The 20908-nt window shown below is 32.5% G+C and overlaps 3 protein-coding genes across 3 annotated transcripts; 1 reads left to right on the plus strand and 2 right to left on the minus strand.

The window, feature by feature from the left end:
* The first annotated feature begins 3877 nt into the window (after positions 1-3877).
* LOC129298033 (transcription factor JUNGBRUNNEN 1-like) lies at positions 3878-7332 on the plus strand. Its single transcript, XM_054936426.1, has 3 exons — positions 3878-4108; positions 4376-4716; positions 6704-7332. The coding sequence occupies exons 1-3, from the start codon at positions 3925-3927 to the stop codon at positions 7004-7006; spliced, it is 828 nt and encodes a 275-aa protein (XP_054792401.1). The 5' UTR covers positions 3878-3924; the 3' UTR covers positions 7007-7332.
* A 534-nt stretch (positions 7333-7866) lies between these two features.
* LOC129301662 (uncharacterized) lies at positions 7867-13440 on the minus strand. Its single transcript, XM_054940248.1, has 10 exons — positions 13337-13440; positions 13149-13256; positions 12756-12817; positions 12581-12664; positions 12438-12469; positions 12252-12333; positions 10147-10372; positions 9341-9568; positions 8917-9209; positions 7867-8423 (listed from the first exon to the last, which is right to left on the minus strand). The coding sequence occupies exons 1-10, from the start codon at positions 13358-13360 to the stop codon at positions 8075-8077; spliced, it is 1488 nt and encodes a 495-aa protein (XP_054796223.1). The 5' UTR covers positions 13361-13440; the 3' UTR covers positions 7867-8074.
* A 1809-nt stretch (positions 13441-15249) lies between these two features.
* Positions 15250-19183, minus strand: LOC129301014 (uncharacterized). Its single transcript, XM_054939598.1, has 5 exons — positions 18657-19183; positions 17806-18240; positions 16899-17522; positions 16510-16637; positions 15250-15629 (listed from the first exon to the last, which is right to left on the minus strand). The coding sequence occupies exons 1-5, from the start codon at positions 19122-19124 to the stop codon at positions 15626-15628; spliced, it is 1659 nt and encodes a 552-aa protein (XP_054795573.1). The 5' UTR covers positions 19125-19183; the 3' UTR covers positions 15250-15625.
* Positions 19184-20908: the final 1725 nt, after the last annotated feature.

Below are 20908 nucleotides of genomic sequence, written 5' to 3' on the forward strand. Positions count from 1 at the left end.
TAAAAAAAGACAATGATTACACTTCAAAAAACTAAAAATGCCTTACATTTTTTAACATTTAACTTTTTAAAAAATATCTTATATTTTTAAATGAAGAGAGTACTATTATTAAAAAAACCTGAAAGGAATTTCAAATAAGTTTTAGAAATTTATATGTGGTGTGAAATTCTGCAATGCCCCTTCAATTTCAAAGACTCCGTCTCCTTTGGTGGTTTCTGCCAAATAAACCTTTTTTTTTTGTCCTTTATACCAATTTTCCCAGATTAAATTTCCCAAATAGTGACTGACAATGAACAAATATCAAGGAATATCATTGAAGGCTTTAGATTACGAATTGAATTTTCAACTATGCCTACTCTAACCCCAACTGGTACGAAAGATGGAAATGTGGAAAATGAAATTCCACATTAAATGGTGGAAGCTACAAAGAAAGTTCATGAACTACACAACAACACAACAGTTTATTTAATGACCTCTCTCTTTTATTGATTCTATTGGCTGCTCTTTTCTAACCACGTAAACCCAAAAATAAAAATAAAAACAAAGAAAACAAAATATGTCATATACATTTAAAAAAATATTCAACATTAAAAATAAAAAAAAAAGAATTAAAGGATAAATTTGCTATAGAAGTTTCTTGCCGTGTGCATATAGTATCATTAACTTTTAGTTGGTGCAGTATTACCATAAAAGTTAAAAAAATTATGGGCAGTGTCTTCCGATAATAATGTAGACCAATTTTGACCATTATTTTGATGGTTAAAGCATAATTTTACCTTGAAAGTTTGTCTAAATGAACAATTAGTATCACAAATTTTTGATTGTCATAACATTTTTAAGTTATCAACTTTTAAATTAAAAGAAAGATCCAATAAGATGTGATAATCCAAAATCAGACAAAGATTTTTGCATTGAATTATCCTAAATGTTTCTAAGTCAAAATTCAAGCTGATCTATATGTTACACACAAGATCTTGTTCATGAATACCTGTCTAGACTTGCTTATGGGTTATTAGATTTTTCTTTCAATTTAAAAATTGATAATCCAAAAAACATTGCACTAATAAAAAGTTTAAGATACTAATTACTCTTTAAAAAAAAATTTAGAGACAAATTGTTCTTTAACTTTAGTCATAAATTTTCAACTGGCAGTCGATGTTGTTAAAATATTATTATAGGTAGACAGTTTATCATTTTTGAAACTTTTAGAGTAATATTGCATCAATTAACAATTCAAAATATCAAGGGCACCCGGTGAAAAATTTTTGGACAAATTTACCGATTAACCCAACAAAAATTCTACAACTCTGTAATAAACAAAAAGGATATCCCTTGGGATGGAAGAAAAGAAAAACTCAGAAATGCCAAGAGAGGATTTTTTTTTTTTTTTCCTGTTGTGTTGGCCAAGTTGGATTCTTCTATCAAGTAAATTATGATATTTTATTTTTGGTAACTTTATTTAAAAAAATTAAATTCAGGATTTGACGAATTTTTGGTAACTCTATCAAATGAAAATTCAATTGAAGCATGGCTTGATCTTGAGGCCTCCCTGCAGGTATGAACTTTGGGAAAAATATATCAAGCAACCGTGTGTTTTTAACAAGTTCACGCGGCTCTTATTTTTCTAAGCCGACGTTGTCGGTTTTTCGGCGAAGAAAATTGTACTTTCAAGGACAGATCAGGTACGGCCTTGAAATGCGCAACATGCTGTTTTAATTGTTTAATTTCGTCATCAATTAATATTCGAACGTGCACGGAACCTTCCTCTATATATATATATATATATATATGTATGTATGTATGTATGTATGTATATTGCCGATAGAACATTACTATATTTTAGAAATCCATCTTTTTAGCATTATTGAACGAGTTGAAATATTTATCCCACCTAGCTTGGCACCATTATATTGGATAAATGAGAAGAATAGTACCATACTTGAATTTTTTTTATTATATAAATTATTCTCTTAATTTTTAAAAACAGTGTAATCTTATCCTACCATTAATAAAATTTAATTTTGACAGTTAGTTAATTATAAAATAATAAAAAAGGATTTTTTTTTTACTTTTTAAGTTCTTGTTTGTAATTTTTTTGTCCTTTTCATTAATTTTTAAAATTTTTAACTAATTAACTAACAATTAAAATTAATTTTTTTAACGGTCATGGTTAGATTGCATCATTTGCAAAAGTTAAGAGAACAACAAATTACTCACTGAACTTTGTAGTAGCACCACAAACATATATGACTATCAAATTTGAAGATAAATTGAATATGTGAGCAATAATCTGATATAATTCTAGCTCTTCAGATATGAAAATATTGTCGAAATTAATTGTCAAGGCATTATCTATTACAGTAATAATAATAGTAGTAGCTGTAATAACAATAATAGTGAACAAATTATTTCAAAAAAAAAAAGACAAATAATGTGCTCCCTTAATTTTGAGGACTTGTCTTCTGCGGGGAGGCATGAAAGTTAAGAAAGATTGAACAATTTTATTGACCCAATCAGGATTATGTATGTTCATAAGAAATCTAAGGGATGTGCTTACGACCTCAATTATGACGTAGGAGGTATTTGAAAATAAATAAATAATTTAAGAGTTTAGTTTTTTTTCTTTTTTTGTTGGGGTTGAAAAAGGATCATCCATTCTTGAGGTCATCTTTTCCAGTTCGATCCCTTTCACATCCAACATATAATATACTTAATATTTATCATGATTCTATTGTTATTTGGCAACTGAAATGGAAAATTATTCGGAAAAATTTCTTCCCATAACCTAAGCAAAAGACATATTTTGTGTTAAGAATTAAATAGAAGATATTTATTAAAAATTGAGCAAGAAATTTCCCGGGATGATTCCACACGGAAAAATGCCAATGGATCCACCTATATCAAAAATTTATTAGCCTAGAAACCAACTTGGTTTCCCAAGAAATGTCATAAACGAGATGATTGACTTGACAAATAGAAGTCCTGGTCTGCCAATATTCAATTTAATTACGCACCATGATGCCAGGAAAATCACAACACATAAAATAGAAAAATACCCAAAAAAATATTATTACTAACAAATTACTGGAAAGTTCTAAAATGGAGAGACTTTAAGTTTTGGACAAATTGCATTCAAGAACCCCGGAAATACCTTAATTATGAAAAGACAAAATATTCTAAATTTGCTCCAAAGTCCCTGTCACATCAAAAAAAATTAGATTGAAATGAAAATGATGAAAATAACCCTTCTAAATTTCAGGTGATGGAAACATTGTCACCACAAGCATTTGTATGACAAGCATAATTGTGAAAAATATCAAGTATAACAAGCATACTAATAAAAAATAACATGTAAGTGTATTATTTTGACAAACATATATATAAAAAATGACAAGTGATCATATATGTTTTAATAAGCATGATGTTAAAAAAATGACAAATATAACATCCTAACAAGAATATGGTGGTAGAAAATATCATGTGAGGGTATTGCTTTCACAAGCATGCGCATATGAAAATGATAAATAACTACAACGTTTTAATAAACACGAGTATTGGAAATAATAAGTGTAATGTTCCAACAAGTATGAATATATGGTAGTAGAAAATGACAATTGAGGACATTGTTTGATAAGTGTATGCATCTAAAAAATGACAAGTAACAATAACAATTTAATAAACATGGTAGTGCAAGTTTATTTTTGCCTTTTTTCTTCAATATCTTTGTCGAATGTCACATCAAGGATTGTAAAGTGAATTCAAAATATTTCAGCCCTTTTTTGTAATTAAATTGCTCAAGTGATCCTTCGGTGCGATTTTCCCTTAATTTTTCTCAACCATATATATAAATATATATTCACATATACATGGTTCATAACTGTGAAGGACATGAGAGAGATCTAGCTAGAGAGGAGGGACACAGAGATGGAAGTGATCATGGCCAAGATTGAGGAAGAAGAAGAAGTGATGGCTCCTGGGTTTAGATTCCACCCTACAGATGAAGAGCTTGTAGGGTTTTATCTGCTGAGAAAAGTGCAGAAGAAGCCTCTCCGAATCGAACTCATCAAACAGATTGACATCTACAAATACCATCCTTGGGATCTTCCAAGTATGATTTCTTCTTCCTTTCTTCTTGTCTTCAACACTAAAACATATATTTATTCCGCATGTATATATAATTAGGCTCTTCCTGCTTCTGAATCTCACACACACACACACACACACGTGTGTGTGTGCTTCAAGGATCTCAAACTGAAACATTTATATTCATTGTACATGCAATGATCTAAAGCACATATATTCTTATGCATACATGCAATACAAGTCTGTGTTTGATGCGTGTTTCTGATGAGATATATATGAATGGAAATTAAAGAGAGCAATGGGGTGGACGGAGAAAGAGAAGGATACTTCTTTTGCAGAAGAGGGAGAAAGTACAGAAACAGCAAGAGGCCCAACAGAGTGACAGTGAGTGGGTCTGGTTTCTGGAAAGCTACAGGCATTGATAAACCTATCTATGGAGATGGAGATGGAAACGGCGTCGTAATTGGCCTCAAGAAGTCATTAGTGTACTACCAAGGAACTGCTGGTAAAGCCTCCAGAAAAACTGAATGGATGATGCATGAGTTTCGTCTTCCTCCTCCTAACAATAACAACGCCAAAAATATTTCACAACCTGCTTCTGTTACTGCTGATGATCACCATCTTCATGATGCTGTGAGTCTTCTATGCTCTTGCTGCTACTTCGTGTTTTGAACATTTATGATTATTTTATGTGATTTTATGGGGTTTATAATTATCAGGTTTTAGAAATTTTGTAATTAAATATCACCTTTTTAAAGATCTAGGTAGTTTAGGAAATTTAATCCCTAATAAGTTATTGTAAATTTTAATGTCTTGTAGCTTTTTTTTTTTTTTTTAAAAAAAAGTTTATGCATAGTCCTATGATTTGGTGAATACGGAAAATAAAATTTCTTTTCCATCATTTGTGTATGAATTAATTATACTTGTACCGTAATTATCTGACAGTATTATTTTTATTTTTAACAAATTACAAAGTATGAGAAATTTTTTATTCTCAAAATTATTTTTAAGATTTTATTTTCCATTTCATTCATTTTGTACCTTATAATCGCAAAGTATTACATGCAAATATATTTTTAAAAAATATACGCGACGATGGTATATAATTAACATAGAGTTGGCCGTATCAAGAAGAACGGTAAGAAATTATAACGTTGAATTTGTCTATGCATATAGTGGTCCCAAAACTCAATATAATTAACATAAATTAAAATTCCCATGATTGACCGGAAATAAACCTTATTGAATTGACTTTTAATTTGAGTATCATCAATAAACCACAACACAGATATTTCGTCTTCTTGGTTATGGTCACTAGATCTTTTGCAACTGCATTAACTCAATCAAAATATCTGCGTCTTGTCATGGGGTCTTCACTGTGGTTTTTTTCATGGTTAAATTAATTGCGTTTGATATTTCTTTTTTGGTCCCCAATGTCGACTGTGTGCAGCCAAGTCAACTATTAGTTGTGAAAATAGTTTCCCTTAAATTGCGTTGGAAATTTTCCTCTAAGATTGTGACATCAAATTCAAGACACACATACATAAAAACAATTACATGTCACTATTAGCTTTGATGTAATTATTAAAAATGTCATTTTTAACAAAATGTTAATGATGTGATATTAGATCATAAAATCAATATCAATATATCATTATAAAAGTTATAGCATGTTATATTATATATCCATAAATTATAAACCGTGCTCAATTCCAAGATTCAATGCAATATGCAAGAAAATATTTTTAATTATGTGTATCTACATCATAGATTAGACATTTTATTAGTATTTTAAGACCCAGACTAACTTAAATAGTCAAATCACCACTCAAATGTAAAAGTGATTCAATTTGACTCATTAACTTATTTTGAGAATTTGACTATTTTGAAGCAAATTGTTTAAATGGAATCAAAGTTAACTCAAAAATTAAAATGATTAGAACGTTTTAAATTGTGTTTTTATTCTCATTTTAGTAATAAATTTTTTATTCGATTTAAAAATATTAATGTCAACTTTTTGCTGAATTATTATAGTAAAATCTTGAAGGTATGATTTGTTTATTAGTATTATATGAATTAAACCTAAGAGAAACTTGAAAACTATTTACTTTAGAAAAAAAAATAAGATATGTGTGTGTATATGAAAAATGAGAAAATTAAAACTTAATATGGTTGAACAGCTCTAAACTTGAAATGATATTATTGGTATCTTTAATGTTTTACTAATGTATATGCATATAAATATTATTTTTTATTTAATTATTATGTTATTAATTTGATCACTGATTTAACTCATAAAAACCGTGACTTGTTGATTTTTTCAGTTTGTCATCCCCTAACTTTTAAAAGATTGCATCTTGTTATTTATTGTATCAGACATCAAACTCAATTTCCTGACTGCACAACAAAATTTCATATGCTAAGTCTTCTGCCGCATTTAGACATTTTTGGTCAAATTCAAAATACTCATGCAGACGTTAGAAGACACAAATGAATGCAAAATATAAGATTTCGGAAAGAACGTCTCATCTCTATTTTCTTCCCTGGCTTATTTATCTCTTAATTAGCATTACCAATGAGCCTAACTGCAACGATTTCTGTGTTAAATGGGATTTTGCAGGAAGTGTGGACACTATGCAAAATATTCAAACGAATCAAATCTCAGAAAAAGTACACACAAGCAGCCATCAAACCCAGCCTAGCTCATTCAAGTCCTGAATCAGGCAACTTAAGATATGACATCAATGGAAACTCATGCATCACTTTTGAAAACCCACAGATCATTCAGCAAAATGATGAAAGAAAACAGATTATGAGGAACGTTGAAGAGGTTGAACATGAAAGAAATCACTTATTTCTGAATGAGTTAGCTCAAGCTGCACCATCAGTAGTACTTACCCTAGCTTTTGGGACCCTGGTGTGATGGAAGAGAATATATTTGCCAATGGAAACTGCGATGAGCTTCAACCTATGGTTCAGTTAGTTATGGATGATCCATCCAATGTTTATTATTATGATTGTATATAGTTATATTTAAATTGATGTTCAAAGCATTTTGACCCTCCGATACCCAACTTTTCTTTGGGTTAAAATTGGAAACTTTGATCTGAGATATTATTGTACCGTATAAACAGATTACATGTTTTGACATTATTTTCATTGTTTGATTTGTTGTTTTGTCTTGAATACAGCTTTCTGGGGTTTTAGCTACTTTTTCAGGTTAAAAACCCTAAATTAGATCTTCTACAATCACTTGGTTAGAGACAATAGGGCATGAGAATATGACTTTATCTGTAACTTACATGCCCTCTTTACACACATTCACTTTTTCTCCATTTTGTCTCTCTTGAATGCTCTTGAATGCATTCTGACTCAGGATATAGACTGCTAATACCCAATATAGACTTTGGTATGGTGACTAGATGACATCATTCCATGGCTTCCATCTAATAATACAAATAGATCTATTATAACTAAATTTTTGGAACACTTGAGTACGTAGCATAAAGAAGATTTCAAGATTTTCCCTTTGACATAATGATAACACCAAAATTTAACTTCTAAATTCTTTTGAAGTTCATAATTTTACTTACGCAACAGCACATGATGTTTAGTTGTTTACTTTCAAATTCTTCAGTCAAAAAAGTACAAAAGCACCTAAAGAACTTAACTCATTTTTCCAATATCTAACTGATCATCCCACAACCCTAGAGAACTGCTCAGTGAAGTTAAGATGTATCTCAAGGGATCAGATTGTTCTGAGTTGCTACAATTTTGCTTGACTTAGTTTATAGGTCATCTAGTCAGTTATATATATCAGGTAATGCTGTAGAAATGGTACCTTGATTAGTGGCAGGTTATAATTCATAACACAATTTGATTGGGGCACTGAGGAAATGAAATCAACAAAAAGAATACATTCACATCCAACTAAATAATATACTAGATTCCTTCTAGGTGAAAAAATTTATACGTATATTTATGGATATCATCAGGGCTGATTAGAATTGTCCGCCCCTTGTTCATTGTGATTGGTGGTACCCGGTTGGCTAACCACAGGAATATCCAAGCTGCTTCTTTCTGTTTCAAGTGCTACTTCCCTTACATCAGCAACCCTTGCCTCTGTTGCCTGAATATCACTCCATTCCCTGTCTCCAAGAGGCCGAATGTTCACCTGATCTGTCGCCATGTGAACTACACTCTCAGCAGGCACAGGGACAGGGATGGCCCTTGAAACACTTAAACATGCTTTGTCCACATTCTCTTCTGTCATGTCAACGTGCTTGGTATCTGAGCAAGACTCAGTCTTCTCAATAACTTGAGTTGCATTAATATGTTGTCTGCCAACAAGGAAATTATTTGTTAAATCAACTTAGTCTGTTAACATAAATTACAGCTGTTGATATTATAGCAAGACTACACACGAGTCTTGGCTTTAATGGTTTAAAATTTGTGACTCAAAATGGCCCTTGACATAGTCAAGAATTCAATCCTCACCGATGACTTACATATAAAGTTTTTGTTGAATCTTATAGCAATGGTCTCAACAATACCTACCTGAACTTATTTTTCATTATATATGCATTCCTAGCAGATAAACATACACAAGTGATACTGAACTCAGAACGCGATAAAGCAGCCCGGGTTTTCTCTCATCTTGCACTTTTAATTTTTCCAGTGCTGATAAACAATTTCCATCGTCTTTTGGATCATCAAAAATTTACTCTCTCAGACAAACTGAAATGGTGACCCGTAGTTGGAAAAGAAAAGCAGGACGCTGAATCTAGTTAATGCAAATTTCATGCAAGAGTGAAAGAGGACAAGATGCTGAACCTTTGAAGTTGTGCTTTTAATACATTCACATATGCAAGAAGCTCCTCCTTCTCTTTTAATGCAGTTGCTTCTTTTTGCAAAGACTCCTTAATCCTAGCTTCAGCATTTGCCTCTGCGACCCTAACCTTTTCTTCCGCTCTGATTACAGCTGCTTCTAAGATCACATCATGTTCTCTAGCTTTTGCCAGCTCAGATCTCCACATGCTTGCCTCCTGAATAGCAGCATCTCTCTGTTTGTTTAACTGGTCCCTTTCTTTGCTTAAGCCCAAAATCTTTTCTCCAAACTCTTTCAGCTACCAAAAGTATTGAAGATAAAATGGACACACAAGATGAGGGTTTATTGTCCATAGTAACTGAAATTGCTCGAGTTCACACCATTCAATCAACTAACGGAGAAATCTTAAGGTCCACCATAATAGCGTACCTTCTGCTTGGACATCTGAAGTTGCATCTCTGACTCTTTTTTCAAACGTTCAATTTCCACACAAGCAATTTTCCTGTGCTCATCCATAGTATGAGCTGCAGATGCTGCTGCCTCAGCTGCCTCAGCAGTCTCCGATAGTTTCTCTGCTATTACTTTTATTGTAGAATCACGTGCTCGAATGTCTCGAGCCAAATTCTGCAGTTCCTCATCCTTAACTCGCAGTGTTTCCTGTACACAGGGTAACACCATGAAAACCAAGTCCAGTGGTACAAAGAACAACAGACACATGGGGAACATGACATCCATACGCAGATAATCCAGTCCAATTAAAACAACTCCTCTTAGTTTATATCCTCAATCCCCCATTCTTCCAGAACATCTCTGGCACTAGATTTATTTTCCATTCTAGTCCTCCTGAGCGGCACAAATATACGGAGCTGTATCTCAGACTATTTTAATAAGTAAAAAATTCTATAATTTTTCTTATCATGGAATAATTCAACTGTATGGTATTAGTATTATTTTATTCTAACATAATAATCACAATTCCACTCTAGAACTATTAGACGTATAGAGTGTAGGAGAGCAGGATCTAAAAGAAAACATAGGCTAAGCTAATTACATCTGAAGTTAAGCAACAGCAACAATCCAACCAAACAGAAGGAAGTAACCAAGATTTCACTGTATGGTCGTGAATGATAAATCATCCATTACGAGTTAGAACAGAGGAAAAGCAGGAGAGGAGGAGGACTCAATTACACCTTCATGAATTTTTCTTCTAATTAAAAAAAAAAAAACAACTATACCTTCATGATTGCCAAATCATCCATAGGACCATCAGTAGTTTTATTTATCATTCCTAGTGCATTTCGAAGAGAGATTTGCATTGCTGCTTCAATTTCTTTAGAGCATTCCAAGGCCGTTGAGTTAGCTGCAGCAATAGCTGTTGCAACAACTCCTAGTTTTGAAGAACCATTTCCACTCAAGGAATTAACAGCCTCCTTATGGGCTTTTAGAACCAGCTGGGTTGCCCTAATGTCAGAGGAGACACATAATTACGATTTACAATAAGTTAGACAAGAATATACATAATAATGGCACTCTACACAATATACTCCCTTTGGTTCTCTTTATAAGGTAGAGAAAAACGAATTTTTTTGGTCTTCTTTATAAGTCACATCATTAATTTTTTATCACAATTTTCCCTTTTACCCTCCAATTAAATGGTGTATATTTAATAAGGATAAAGTTGGAAACTTGTTAAATTTGTAGACATAGTTAATGAATTTTAAGATTTTCCATAATTTTGGTGAAACATGTTGAAAATAACTTATAAATGGAACTAGAAAAGTATAAATTAATGTATTATAATAGAAAGCAAGATCACCTAATAAAATATAAGACAAGAAAAACATATATTAAAAACAGAACGCTCATATGATATTGATTTTTGGGACATCTTCTTTCAATTTTTTTTTCTTTAGGCTTGGTTTGAATGGAGGTAAAAGTGAGAAGAAAATAAGGAGGAGAGAAAACTAGGAGGAAAAATTTTCGAAAATAATAATTTTTCTTTTTTACCATTTTTTGGAGTTTTCTTTCCTAATTTTCCTTCTTCCCTATTTTTCTCCTCATCCAAACGAAGGGTTAAGGTTTTGGGGAGGGAATTGAAACTGATTCTCCCCTCCAAAAGAGATAGCCCCTATTCCATAGCTTAAACTCCTAATGAGAACTTCAACAAGTTTAAGTCAAGTAAAATATCACTGCAACTTGCGAGCAGTTTTAGAATAAGAAAATTCGTCCGTTTCCTAGCAGTGGGCGGGGGCTTAATACGAAATTATAAAATACTCTGCTTATACCAGTCAACTAATGACAAATGAGACATGCTGCATCAACAATGGAGGTTTACTGATACAATTAACCAGGACATAGAAAGGGCTCCCTCATGGACAGACTTCCCCCATAAAAATCCAGTCAGCACATCCTTTTTCTTTTTGAATACAGAAGACATATAGGTCCCCAAATCCCTCCACGTGGCTCAACAAAACTAATTTTCTGCATCCCAAATTTACTCCTACACTGTAAAACACCTCAATGCACATAAAAGTTTAATATCTTATACTTTAGTCAGACACATAATTTTGTACTTCCAAGTGCCCAAAAAAAGAAACTCAAAAAGGCTCACTCCTGATATGCACAGTGAACTCAGTTATAACCCAATCCCACTCCTGGAGGAAAATTTGGTGTTGAAAATTATTATGTTCTATGACAGAGATATGGCATTATCCTTCATGGCCCAACTTACAAACAATCCAAAAAATTCCTTGCAATTTTACTCAACATGATGCAGTGTGCCCCTTAACATTTTAATTGATCAAATTAACCCCCACCATCTATCCAGTTGTGCAAATCAACATTTTCATCAACCACACACTGAAATCTGATTATCTAATTTATCTCAACAAGTTTTTGTCATCCCAACGTGTAGTAATTAATCCCAATAAGTTTTCAAGTGGGGCTACTTATTCCCACAAATTATCTAATGTCATTATTAATTTGATTTGAATATCAATGCCAGAAGTTTTGGCATGCACAATTTGATAGACAATGGTATATAGGGTAAATTGTGCCTATTAAAATCAGGTTGGGATGCACAAGCAATAAAGCTGATAGAAGTTTTTTTAATGATTTATACCACCTTAGTAGACTATGTAATCTTTAATTAAACTAAAGTTATATAAGTGGATTCAATGTTCACAGAGGCAGTTGAGTAATATTCTCAAGCAGCACATTGACACATCTCATTAATCAATGCAATTCACAACAGAATGAGTTGAAAATGATAAATAACATTCCATGAAAATTGGTGCAAAGGGATAAAGGAAATGAGGGAGAAGGAAAGGGGGTAACGTACTGTAAAGTTGACACCCATGCTCTAGCTGCACCAGGAGTCTCCGCACAAAGAAAATAATCCTTTTTCTGTGGGGTCCCGATATCTAAAGAAGATGGTTAAGTATACAAGTAGAGCAGTTATCACTCAACTCTCAGCAATTTATTACTTATAAACCTCAAAAACGATGAAAATTGACAAAATGGATACAAAAGCAGCAACCATCATACTTTGGCAGCCCGCTGAATCACAAATTACAGGAGTAAGTGAGCAACATGTCAACAAGTATTAAAAGTAAACTTCATTGAATAGCAAGTTGTCAAGTAGATTGATGTTGTAAACATCATCCTTACTGGAAGTTCACAGGTGATACAGTAATTGTGCTATTAGCATCAAACACAATCGTTCCCTTAATAGTGGGTTCATTTCTTCTTATCCTAGAGCAAGAAAAACAACGAAAAGGCTAAGTAATTATACAGTCTCACAACACAAAGACAAAGTGAGAAAGAATGATTCATATAAAGCTACTTGTATTCCATTCTCCCTGTTGTTGGATCCAAAATAACCCAGCGCTCGTTCCATTTTCTCAGCTATAAACACAAAAATGATTTACATGAGCTAGCAAACAATACAAAGATAAAGAATTCAGCAATATCTGAAAATACTTGCAACCCAACAGAAAAGGTCCAGACACTCTGTTAAAGAAAATAGCATTTACTATTCAATGAATCAAAAGACCACAAAATGCTGGAATTGTTGATTGATTGCTACTCAATTGCTATAATCTATCGATACTCAGTGACGGGATAATCATAAAACATCACTCTCCGGTCCAATATCCATAAAGCAATTGATTGGATCATATTCAACAGCAACATATACCACGAAACATGAGGTTAGGTGAAGAAAGAATCAAATTACTGTTTCAGATCGCTTGAGAAGTGGTCCCTGCAACAAATTTTTGCCAGAACTCGAAGCTAACTGGCGCTTGATCTTCTGCAAGCTATTCTCTGTATCCGCATCAGCTCTCTGTAACATTACGAGTTTACGACTAGCTATATATATCACAACCAAATCAAGGAGGGGGCGGGGGAGAGAGTATGACTGACCACAGAGGCACCGTTGGAAGCCATGTATGCAGATCAAGCGCTGTCTGTAGCGAAACAGAAGGGCTTTTGGACAACATTTTCTGAAGGAGAAATATAATTTTAAATTTGTAAAAATTTATTATTTATTTATTTATCGGCCTGCAAAAATAAGTCTCTTAACTGAAATTTTTATTTTAAAACATTATAAAATTTCAGGCCACCATAGCAAGAAGAAGTTTAAATATTATAAAATTAAAAAAAATTAGAAAAAACATCTTTTTCAATAAATTTATTTGATTTTTACTGAAATTAATCCATCCTATCAACATTTCTGGAACTTTTTTTTTTTTAGGTAAACAAACATTTCTAGAACTTAAACTAATTGAGAAAGACTGGTAGGTTTGAGGATTGTTTTGTTGGACTTGCTGGTGAAAATTTAGAATCCCTATCACTTGTGACGAAAATAAATGTTGTGATTTTATGCGAATGGGCCAGCCCAGTAATACCTGCGCATTATTTTCATGTGTTTCTATTTTTTGGCCAGATATTTTCATTTGTTTGGTGTTCCACATTTTTTGTAAAGGCCAAACAAATTGATTGGAAGTTATTATTATTATAGAAATTAGAACAGAATCATAAAATGAGTAAGGAAAAATAATAATATTAAATGAGGGAAATGATTATCTTTCATAACATAACAATAATACTTATAGAACTTACATACATATTATTATGTTGTCAAAATTTTGTCTATGATTCGATTTGTCAAATCTTAACTACTATTCTATGATCTTTTTTATGTTCTAAAAAGTAAAAACTCCTTTCCTTTCTTTACTACTTATTACAACAATTTGGAAACTTTATCTGAATTCCAATGTTGCAATGGGTTGGCGCTTTTCCTCAAACTGAGTACAAATATTTTAGAATAAAGAGCTTAAAAAAGGGGGGAAAACTTCAAAATTTGCTTCCTTCCCGCTGTCACACGAATAGGACCTTTTATTATTATTATTATTCATATATATATCCTAGGCATATAATCATGTTTGAAGCATAATCCCATACTAAATGTGAGCATTTTTTTTATTAGAAATTCAAATCATGTTTTACTATGTTGTAAGAAATTAATCTCTTCCATTAAATCCAACCCTCTTGATTGAATCAAGACTTTTTGATAAAATCATTAGATCAACCTCCTTATATTAAAATTGATACTTGTTTTTTTTAAAAAAAAAATTGAAGACATTTTTTTAAAACGAACGAAACACGGGTCAAAATTTTTTTTGTGGAAATTGGAAATAATTTTTTTGAAGACATACTCATTGCAAATTATGGTAAAAATTAATCTCGCTTTACGTTATACCATTAATAAAAAAAAGTGTTTTGCAGAGAGAAAATCTTGCGCTTGATTTCCCGAGCTCACAGTTCTAATTTCCTTCCCCCTATAAGAATTTCTTGCTTGAATCTTTCAAAGTCGAATTCTTCTCCAAGATATTGCTTGAAATTATACGTAAAGAATTGGATCTTGTTTTGTTATCGAGGGTGATTCCCAGATAAGACTGTGACAATTCAGTCACATAAACTTCGATTTCAAATACTGTTAGATGGATCATTTCATCTCATTGTCGGAAGCAGAAACATTCACAAAGCCCAAAGGTAGTTTTCCATTCCCATCGACAACGTTCTCAATTAAAGCATCCACAAATTCATTTCAGATCTTATGGAAGATTTTAAGAAAATTATATCTAAATTTAGAACAGCTATTAGAGTTAAGATTATAACTTCCTCAAAATCTGACTTTGCAACGCTCTTGCGGCAAAAAATTTAAACATTACGGGTCCGAAATCTAATTTTCTGGGGAAAAAAAAACCCACATTAACAGCCTTGCACGTAGATCCATGATTGATTTGATCAGTCAAGAACAAGAAAGGTCCACCTTAAAAACTTGATCAGTCATGATTCGTGCATATATATATATATATATATATAATAATGTCATTGATTGGCAAAATTCTACAAACCATGTCAACTCACCATCTCAACCCCCAAATCCTAAAAATGAAAAACAAAAACTTCCAACAACTTCGTCTAGAACGAAACACTACCATCAAAATCCCCTCAAACCCATTATGGTTGGGGCCAAAATAGATAAATTATCACAACCTGTCTCAGCCAAAACCCCAAGACACCAAAATAGCCATGCATGGAGACACCCCTATTCTTATGGCAAGAATAAGTAATGACTGATAGCATCTCACCTCAAGACAGTGGAATGGAAGACCCACACGTGGATGAAAGCACGCATAGGTTAGCTTACCTATCAAGAGAAAAGCACAAGAAAAGAAAGCCATTGATTAGGAAACTAAAGAACAATCACACATTATCCACATGTTAAATTGATATACAAGGCCACGGTTGTCATCATCCACAGGTCACAGTTTCAATTGATGCAAGCAATTAAGATATAATTATAATATAGTCAAATGCTTAATGTCATCGTTTGGCACTCTAACTTGTATGTCTAGGAGGTTAATGTGAAATCATATTCATGCAGTAGTGCGAGTTTTAACCTCAGAAGCCCAGAAAAGTTTACCATTTTCTCCTTTGATATCATTTTTATGCAAGAATGACTCCAACAAGGGAGAGGAAGGGGGTTGATAAGTGGCAGATGTCTCAATATTAATGCAATTCAAGTTAGCAGAATGTTGAAAGTTTTATAGTTTATACACAAACAAGAAAAGTGTCTTTCAGTATCTTCTTCTGCAGATAACAGGCCCTCTCATTAAAAACATATTTCTTTTCATAGCAAGGCTCTCAATTTGAACCTCTAAGTTCTTTTCAGGTTGAAGCCTAATGTCTTAAAAGCATAAAATTCACCAATGAGAATTATACCATCTACCAATAAATAAATTCTTTTTAGTGACATGGTAGTAGATCCTCCAAGCACAATAGGGTCAGTGTTCTTTACATCCTCCTCCACATGGAAATAATAGCTCTTACATCTTCATGTCAATCTACTTTCTAATTTCTACCCTTATAGAACTCTTACCTCCATTATAGGTAACAGCCACAATACTTCATGACAGAGCAAGTGCTAATTAAGGTTTACACAATTTGAGAACATTATAAGATGAATGGTAGAAGGACCAGTTCATGGTAGAGAGAGCAAACTAGAGTACTAAATTTTGCAAACTTACAAAAGATGAATAGTAGAAGGACCCGATACAGCAGCAACTCTTTGTCCTCGATGTGTTTCACACTTGTACAGCCCTTTCATTTCTTTTTTCAGGCGGCGTGCCTCTCGCCTTTCCTCCTTCACAGCAGCCTAATAGCAGTACAAATACCCATTTTGTCAGAGCAGCAGGAGATGTAGTAAGACCAAAATACATAAACATGGATACAATTCTTTGGGTAGCAACTTCAGACAATTACTTGTCATTAAAAAAAGTAAATTCTCATTAGCCCACACATTAAAATGACCACTCTTTTCATCAGTTGATATTTTACAACGACTATATGATAGATAAATTGGACTGTTTACAGACAGCACGTATGCAAAGTAAATCAAAATAACATCCACATATACCTTCCGTTCTTTCTTCTCCTCCTTTGATTCTTGCCCATGCTCTTTTCTCTTGTACTGTTCAGTTTTTATACTGTTCAAGCTTTTCACCTTTTCTGCAGCGGGTGTTCTACCACCAGGCAAGAAATCCACAGGGATTTTTTCTTTTCCTTTAAGGGATATTTTAAGACTAGAGGAACCCATGGCTGCAGAAACAGCTTGAGCCAATTTCTTCTTCCTTGTTACTTCAGGTGCGTCAATTTTTCCAGGGTGATTATCTAAATTTGAGTATGTAGAAATAATTGTCTCACAATCCCAAACTTCTGATTCATCACTACTTTCCTCCAAAATAACATCCTTGTCTTCTTCATCTTCATTTTCATACCTCTGAGCATATTCCTTGCAGAGGCGAATTACATCAGCAGCAGAGTCATCTTGCTCTTCACTTTTCAAAGCCTCTTTATCCTTCATTAAATCTGCAGGGGCCTTATAGTTGTCATCATTAAGCTCTAGGTCATCCACCACATGGCCATTAAGAGAATGTCTGAGCTTATCAGCAAGAGATTCATCTTCAGCTTGATAGCAATCATAATCATATTCATCATCATCATCACTATCATCATCAGTTCCATACTCTTGACGTTCAAGCTACAGCATATATGATATTATAATAATAATAAGAATAAGAATGGGGATCTTGAAGTAAAAATGCACAAAAGCAGTTAATAGAGGTCAATTTGTCCTAGCAACATGAAAATGTAGCAAAGTGGAAAGCACTATCTTTAACATGGGAATTAATGAAATTCAGTTTATACAGTCCTTTATGACAGAGCAATTGCTAAGTCGTCCAGAAAAGCAGAACTCACTAAGCCAAACTGTTATAGAGCGAGAGAGAAAAAGTGCAAAGTCAATCGAGAAAAGCAGAACTCACTAAATCAAACTGTTCATCCAAGAGTCGCCGAACTCTTGGCTTTTCATTGGCACAACCTACTTCAACGACACCTTCTGTAACTCCATCCAGGGGCTCAAGATCATTTGAAACCTTGGAACTAGCAGAAGCATGCAATATTTCCAAATTGTTTTTATCTATAGCACATTCATGTGCAGAATTCATTTTGTTGCATATGTCGGACTTGTCTTCTTCTTCTTCTGCCGGAAGGTTTGCCTGAACAACAAAGTCTTCCTCCAGGTCTTCAACATCAGAGCCAAACCGTGACAAATCACTATCATCAAGCAATGCAGCCACTTCAGGATCTACGCCTTTCTGAATCCTCACACTTGTAGTCCTGGATGCAACACCGTAGAGGGACTTATCATTGCACACTTCATTCACCTTGGATATTTGTAATCGTGATGCGTCATAGGCCTAGACACATGAAAAGAGAAAACAATCAAACATTTTCTGGCACATTATAGAACGATGAAAATAAAAAATTCAATACAATCCACTCATACTCAATGTGGTCAAGAAGAAACTAATCTTAAATTGAGGGGAATCCACATCAATGGCATCCAACTTCTCACGAATCAAAACCCAGGAACCCCCCCACCCAAAAAAAAAAAAAAAAAAAAACTTCGCTTGACGGAAGTAGAAGGAAATTGCTATCCGATGAGTACAACAAAATCTTATGAAGCATTGATGCTTACATGAACACAAGGCACATGCACTACCATTAAATCGCTATGCGTGCCATTCCATATTTCTCAATTTTGACACCACTGGTTCGTCGTATTTCAAATCAAAGGCGTAAAGACAGTAAAATTAACAGAAAAACAACTGACCTTTACATCATGAGGAACAAGATCAGCTCTAAACTTGGGGTTGTGATAGAATGCAGAGCCACCGCCAGTATTCTGAATCTCTCTCAGATGAAGCAAGTAATTATACCCATCATCTGGAAAACCTAACTCCAAAATCTCCCTCCGCACTTGCTCCGGCAATGTCTCAGCAGCGGTACTCGAATTCTCACTCCACCCAAGCATGGATTTCCCCAATACCTTGACATCATTCTCGTCACCTTCATAGTCCTCAGGTGCGTCAGCGAATATGGAATTGGGATCATCACCACCGCCACCGTAAGGTTCTTCAGCGCCAACAATGCTGGCAGCAGAGACAGAGTTATTGTCGACACGAACAAATATACGGTCGCTGCCAGGAGTTCCGTCATAGTTGGGATCAGAAGAATCGCGTGCGAGTAATTGGAAAGTGGCTGACTTTTTCTTGTCGATGAATTTCTTCTTCTTCCCCATGGAGACTCCTCGGAACTAGGGCGAGAATTGGAGGCAGCGCAATGGTGCTAACGTTTGTATGACATGATTTTACATAAACCCTAGAAAAATCACCATAAATTAATAGAATTTAAATCAAATTTAAATTTAAAATATATATATATATATTAAAATTAGAAATATAAAAAAATTAAAAAAATATCCTTATAATTTTACTTAATTTTAAATTAAATTATTATAATTTATTTTATTTTAATTAAGTTCTTCTAATTTGATTAATTAAATTTTTTAAAGTAAAAATCATCAAATTTTTTTAAAAACGAAATGAAAATCTTTTATATTTTTATTAAATGATTATATGATTTTAGAATTAATTATATAATTTTTATAATTTAAAAATTTATAATTAAAATGTTTTTTAATTTTTTTTACATATAGAATTTTCTCGAACAGCACATTAAATTAATTTTTTTTAATTTTAATTAAAAGTATTAAATTAAATTTTTTATAAATTCCAATAATTTTTTTACTTTGTAAAATCTAATAGTTCATTATTAATTTTAACATTCAAAGATGAACGTATATAATAGATCAAATTTTAAGAGTTTTATTAAAGTAAAATAAAATGTATGAACCTAATTTAAAATTGAGAAAAATTATAAAAATCTATAAACATATTTTTTTTAAAAAAAATTATCCATGATCAAATATGACAAATAACAAAAGCAATTGTGAAATAGGATTGTCATGATTACGACAAAACAAATAAAATGGATGAAAATGGGAATGTTAGAATTAAGGGTTAAATATCAATTTGAACTCTGAACTACATGTTCAGAAGTAATTTAAATTTAAATTTTAAAAAGGTACATTTTAAATTTTAAACAATTAAAATTGGGATAATTTCACCCCAATCATTACCTTTCAACAAACATCTATAAAATTCATTTTAAAAAAATTACACTATAAACCCCAACTTGACATATGTTTGTTGAAAGCTAATAGTATGTGCAAAATTGCTCCAATTTTAATTATTTAACGTTCAAATCACCCCTACACCTATAGTTCAGGGTCTAAATTGCTTATTAAGCTTGATAATATTACAAATTTTCCAGGATCTGAGAAGAAGGAATTAAAAAAAGGTAAATAATAATGATGATGAAACTATATAAAAGTTGTAAATTGTAATAATGAGTAAAGAAGTTTTTGGTGAAAATTATGGTGGGTGTGAATGAGACACTGTCGAGTTAACTATTTTTGTTTTTATTGGGTGGGGTTTTGATAAACAATCAATGACAGTACTAGAAACGTAATATAATCTTTTACTATAAGCGCACTTTCATATTTTTTTTCCTATTTGTTCTTTGGCATAATGAAATCTCATAATAACATTGGTGAAAAACACATTGTCATTCTTTGTTAGGGAAAAATTTAAAATAGATTCCTCTTCATACACTTTTTTCAGCTTCTTTATTTATCATAGAGGTATTTAGTTTTGTTTTATAAATTTTCACCTCCAGCGATCAATTCAAACCAAGAAACTTACACACTCTTTCAAAATATTTTTAAAAATTAATATAATATGCAAGATACACTTTTTTCAATTACTGTTGAAATATACAATTTTGACCTTAAATTATATGTTCAAGCGCGATTTGAACCCTAAATTTTTAAAAAAGTATATTCTAAATCTAAACAATTAAAGTTGGGGCAATTTGACCGCTATTATTAACTTTCAACAAACTTCTGTCAAATTAGGTTTTAAAGTGTAATTTTTTCCAAATGAATTTGATGGATATTTATTG

Source organism: Prosopis cineraria, unplaced genomic scaffold (assembly GCF_029017545.1).
Source record: "Prosopis cineraria cultivar Desert tree isolate PC_DT_omini unplaced genomic scaffold, ASM2901754v1 PC2, whole genome shotgun sequence".
Classification (NCBI taxonomy): Eukaryota; Viridiplantae; Streptophyta; class Magnoliopsida; order Fabales; family Fabaceae; genus Prosopis; species Prosopis cineraria.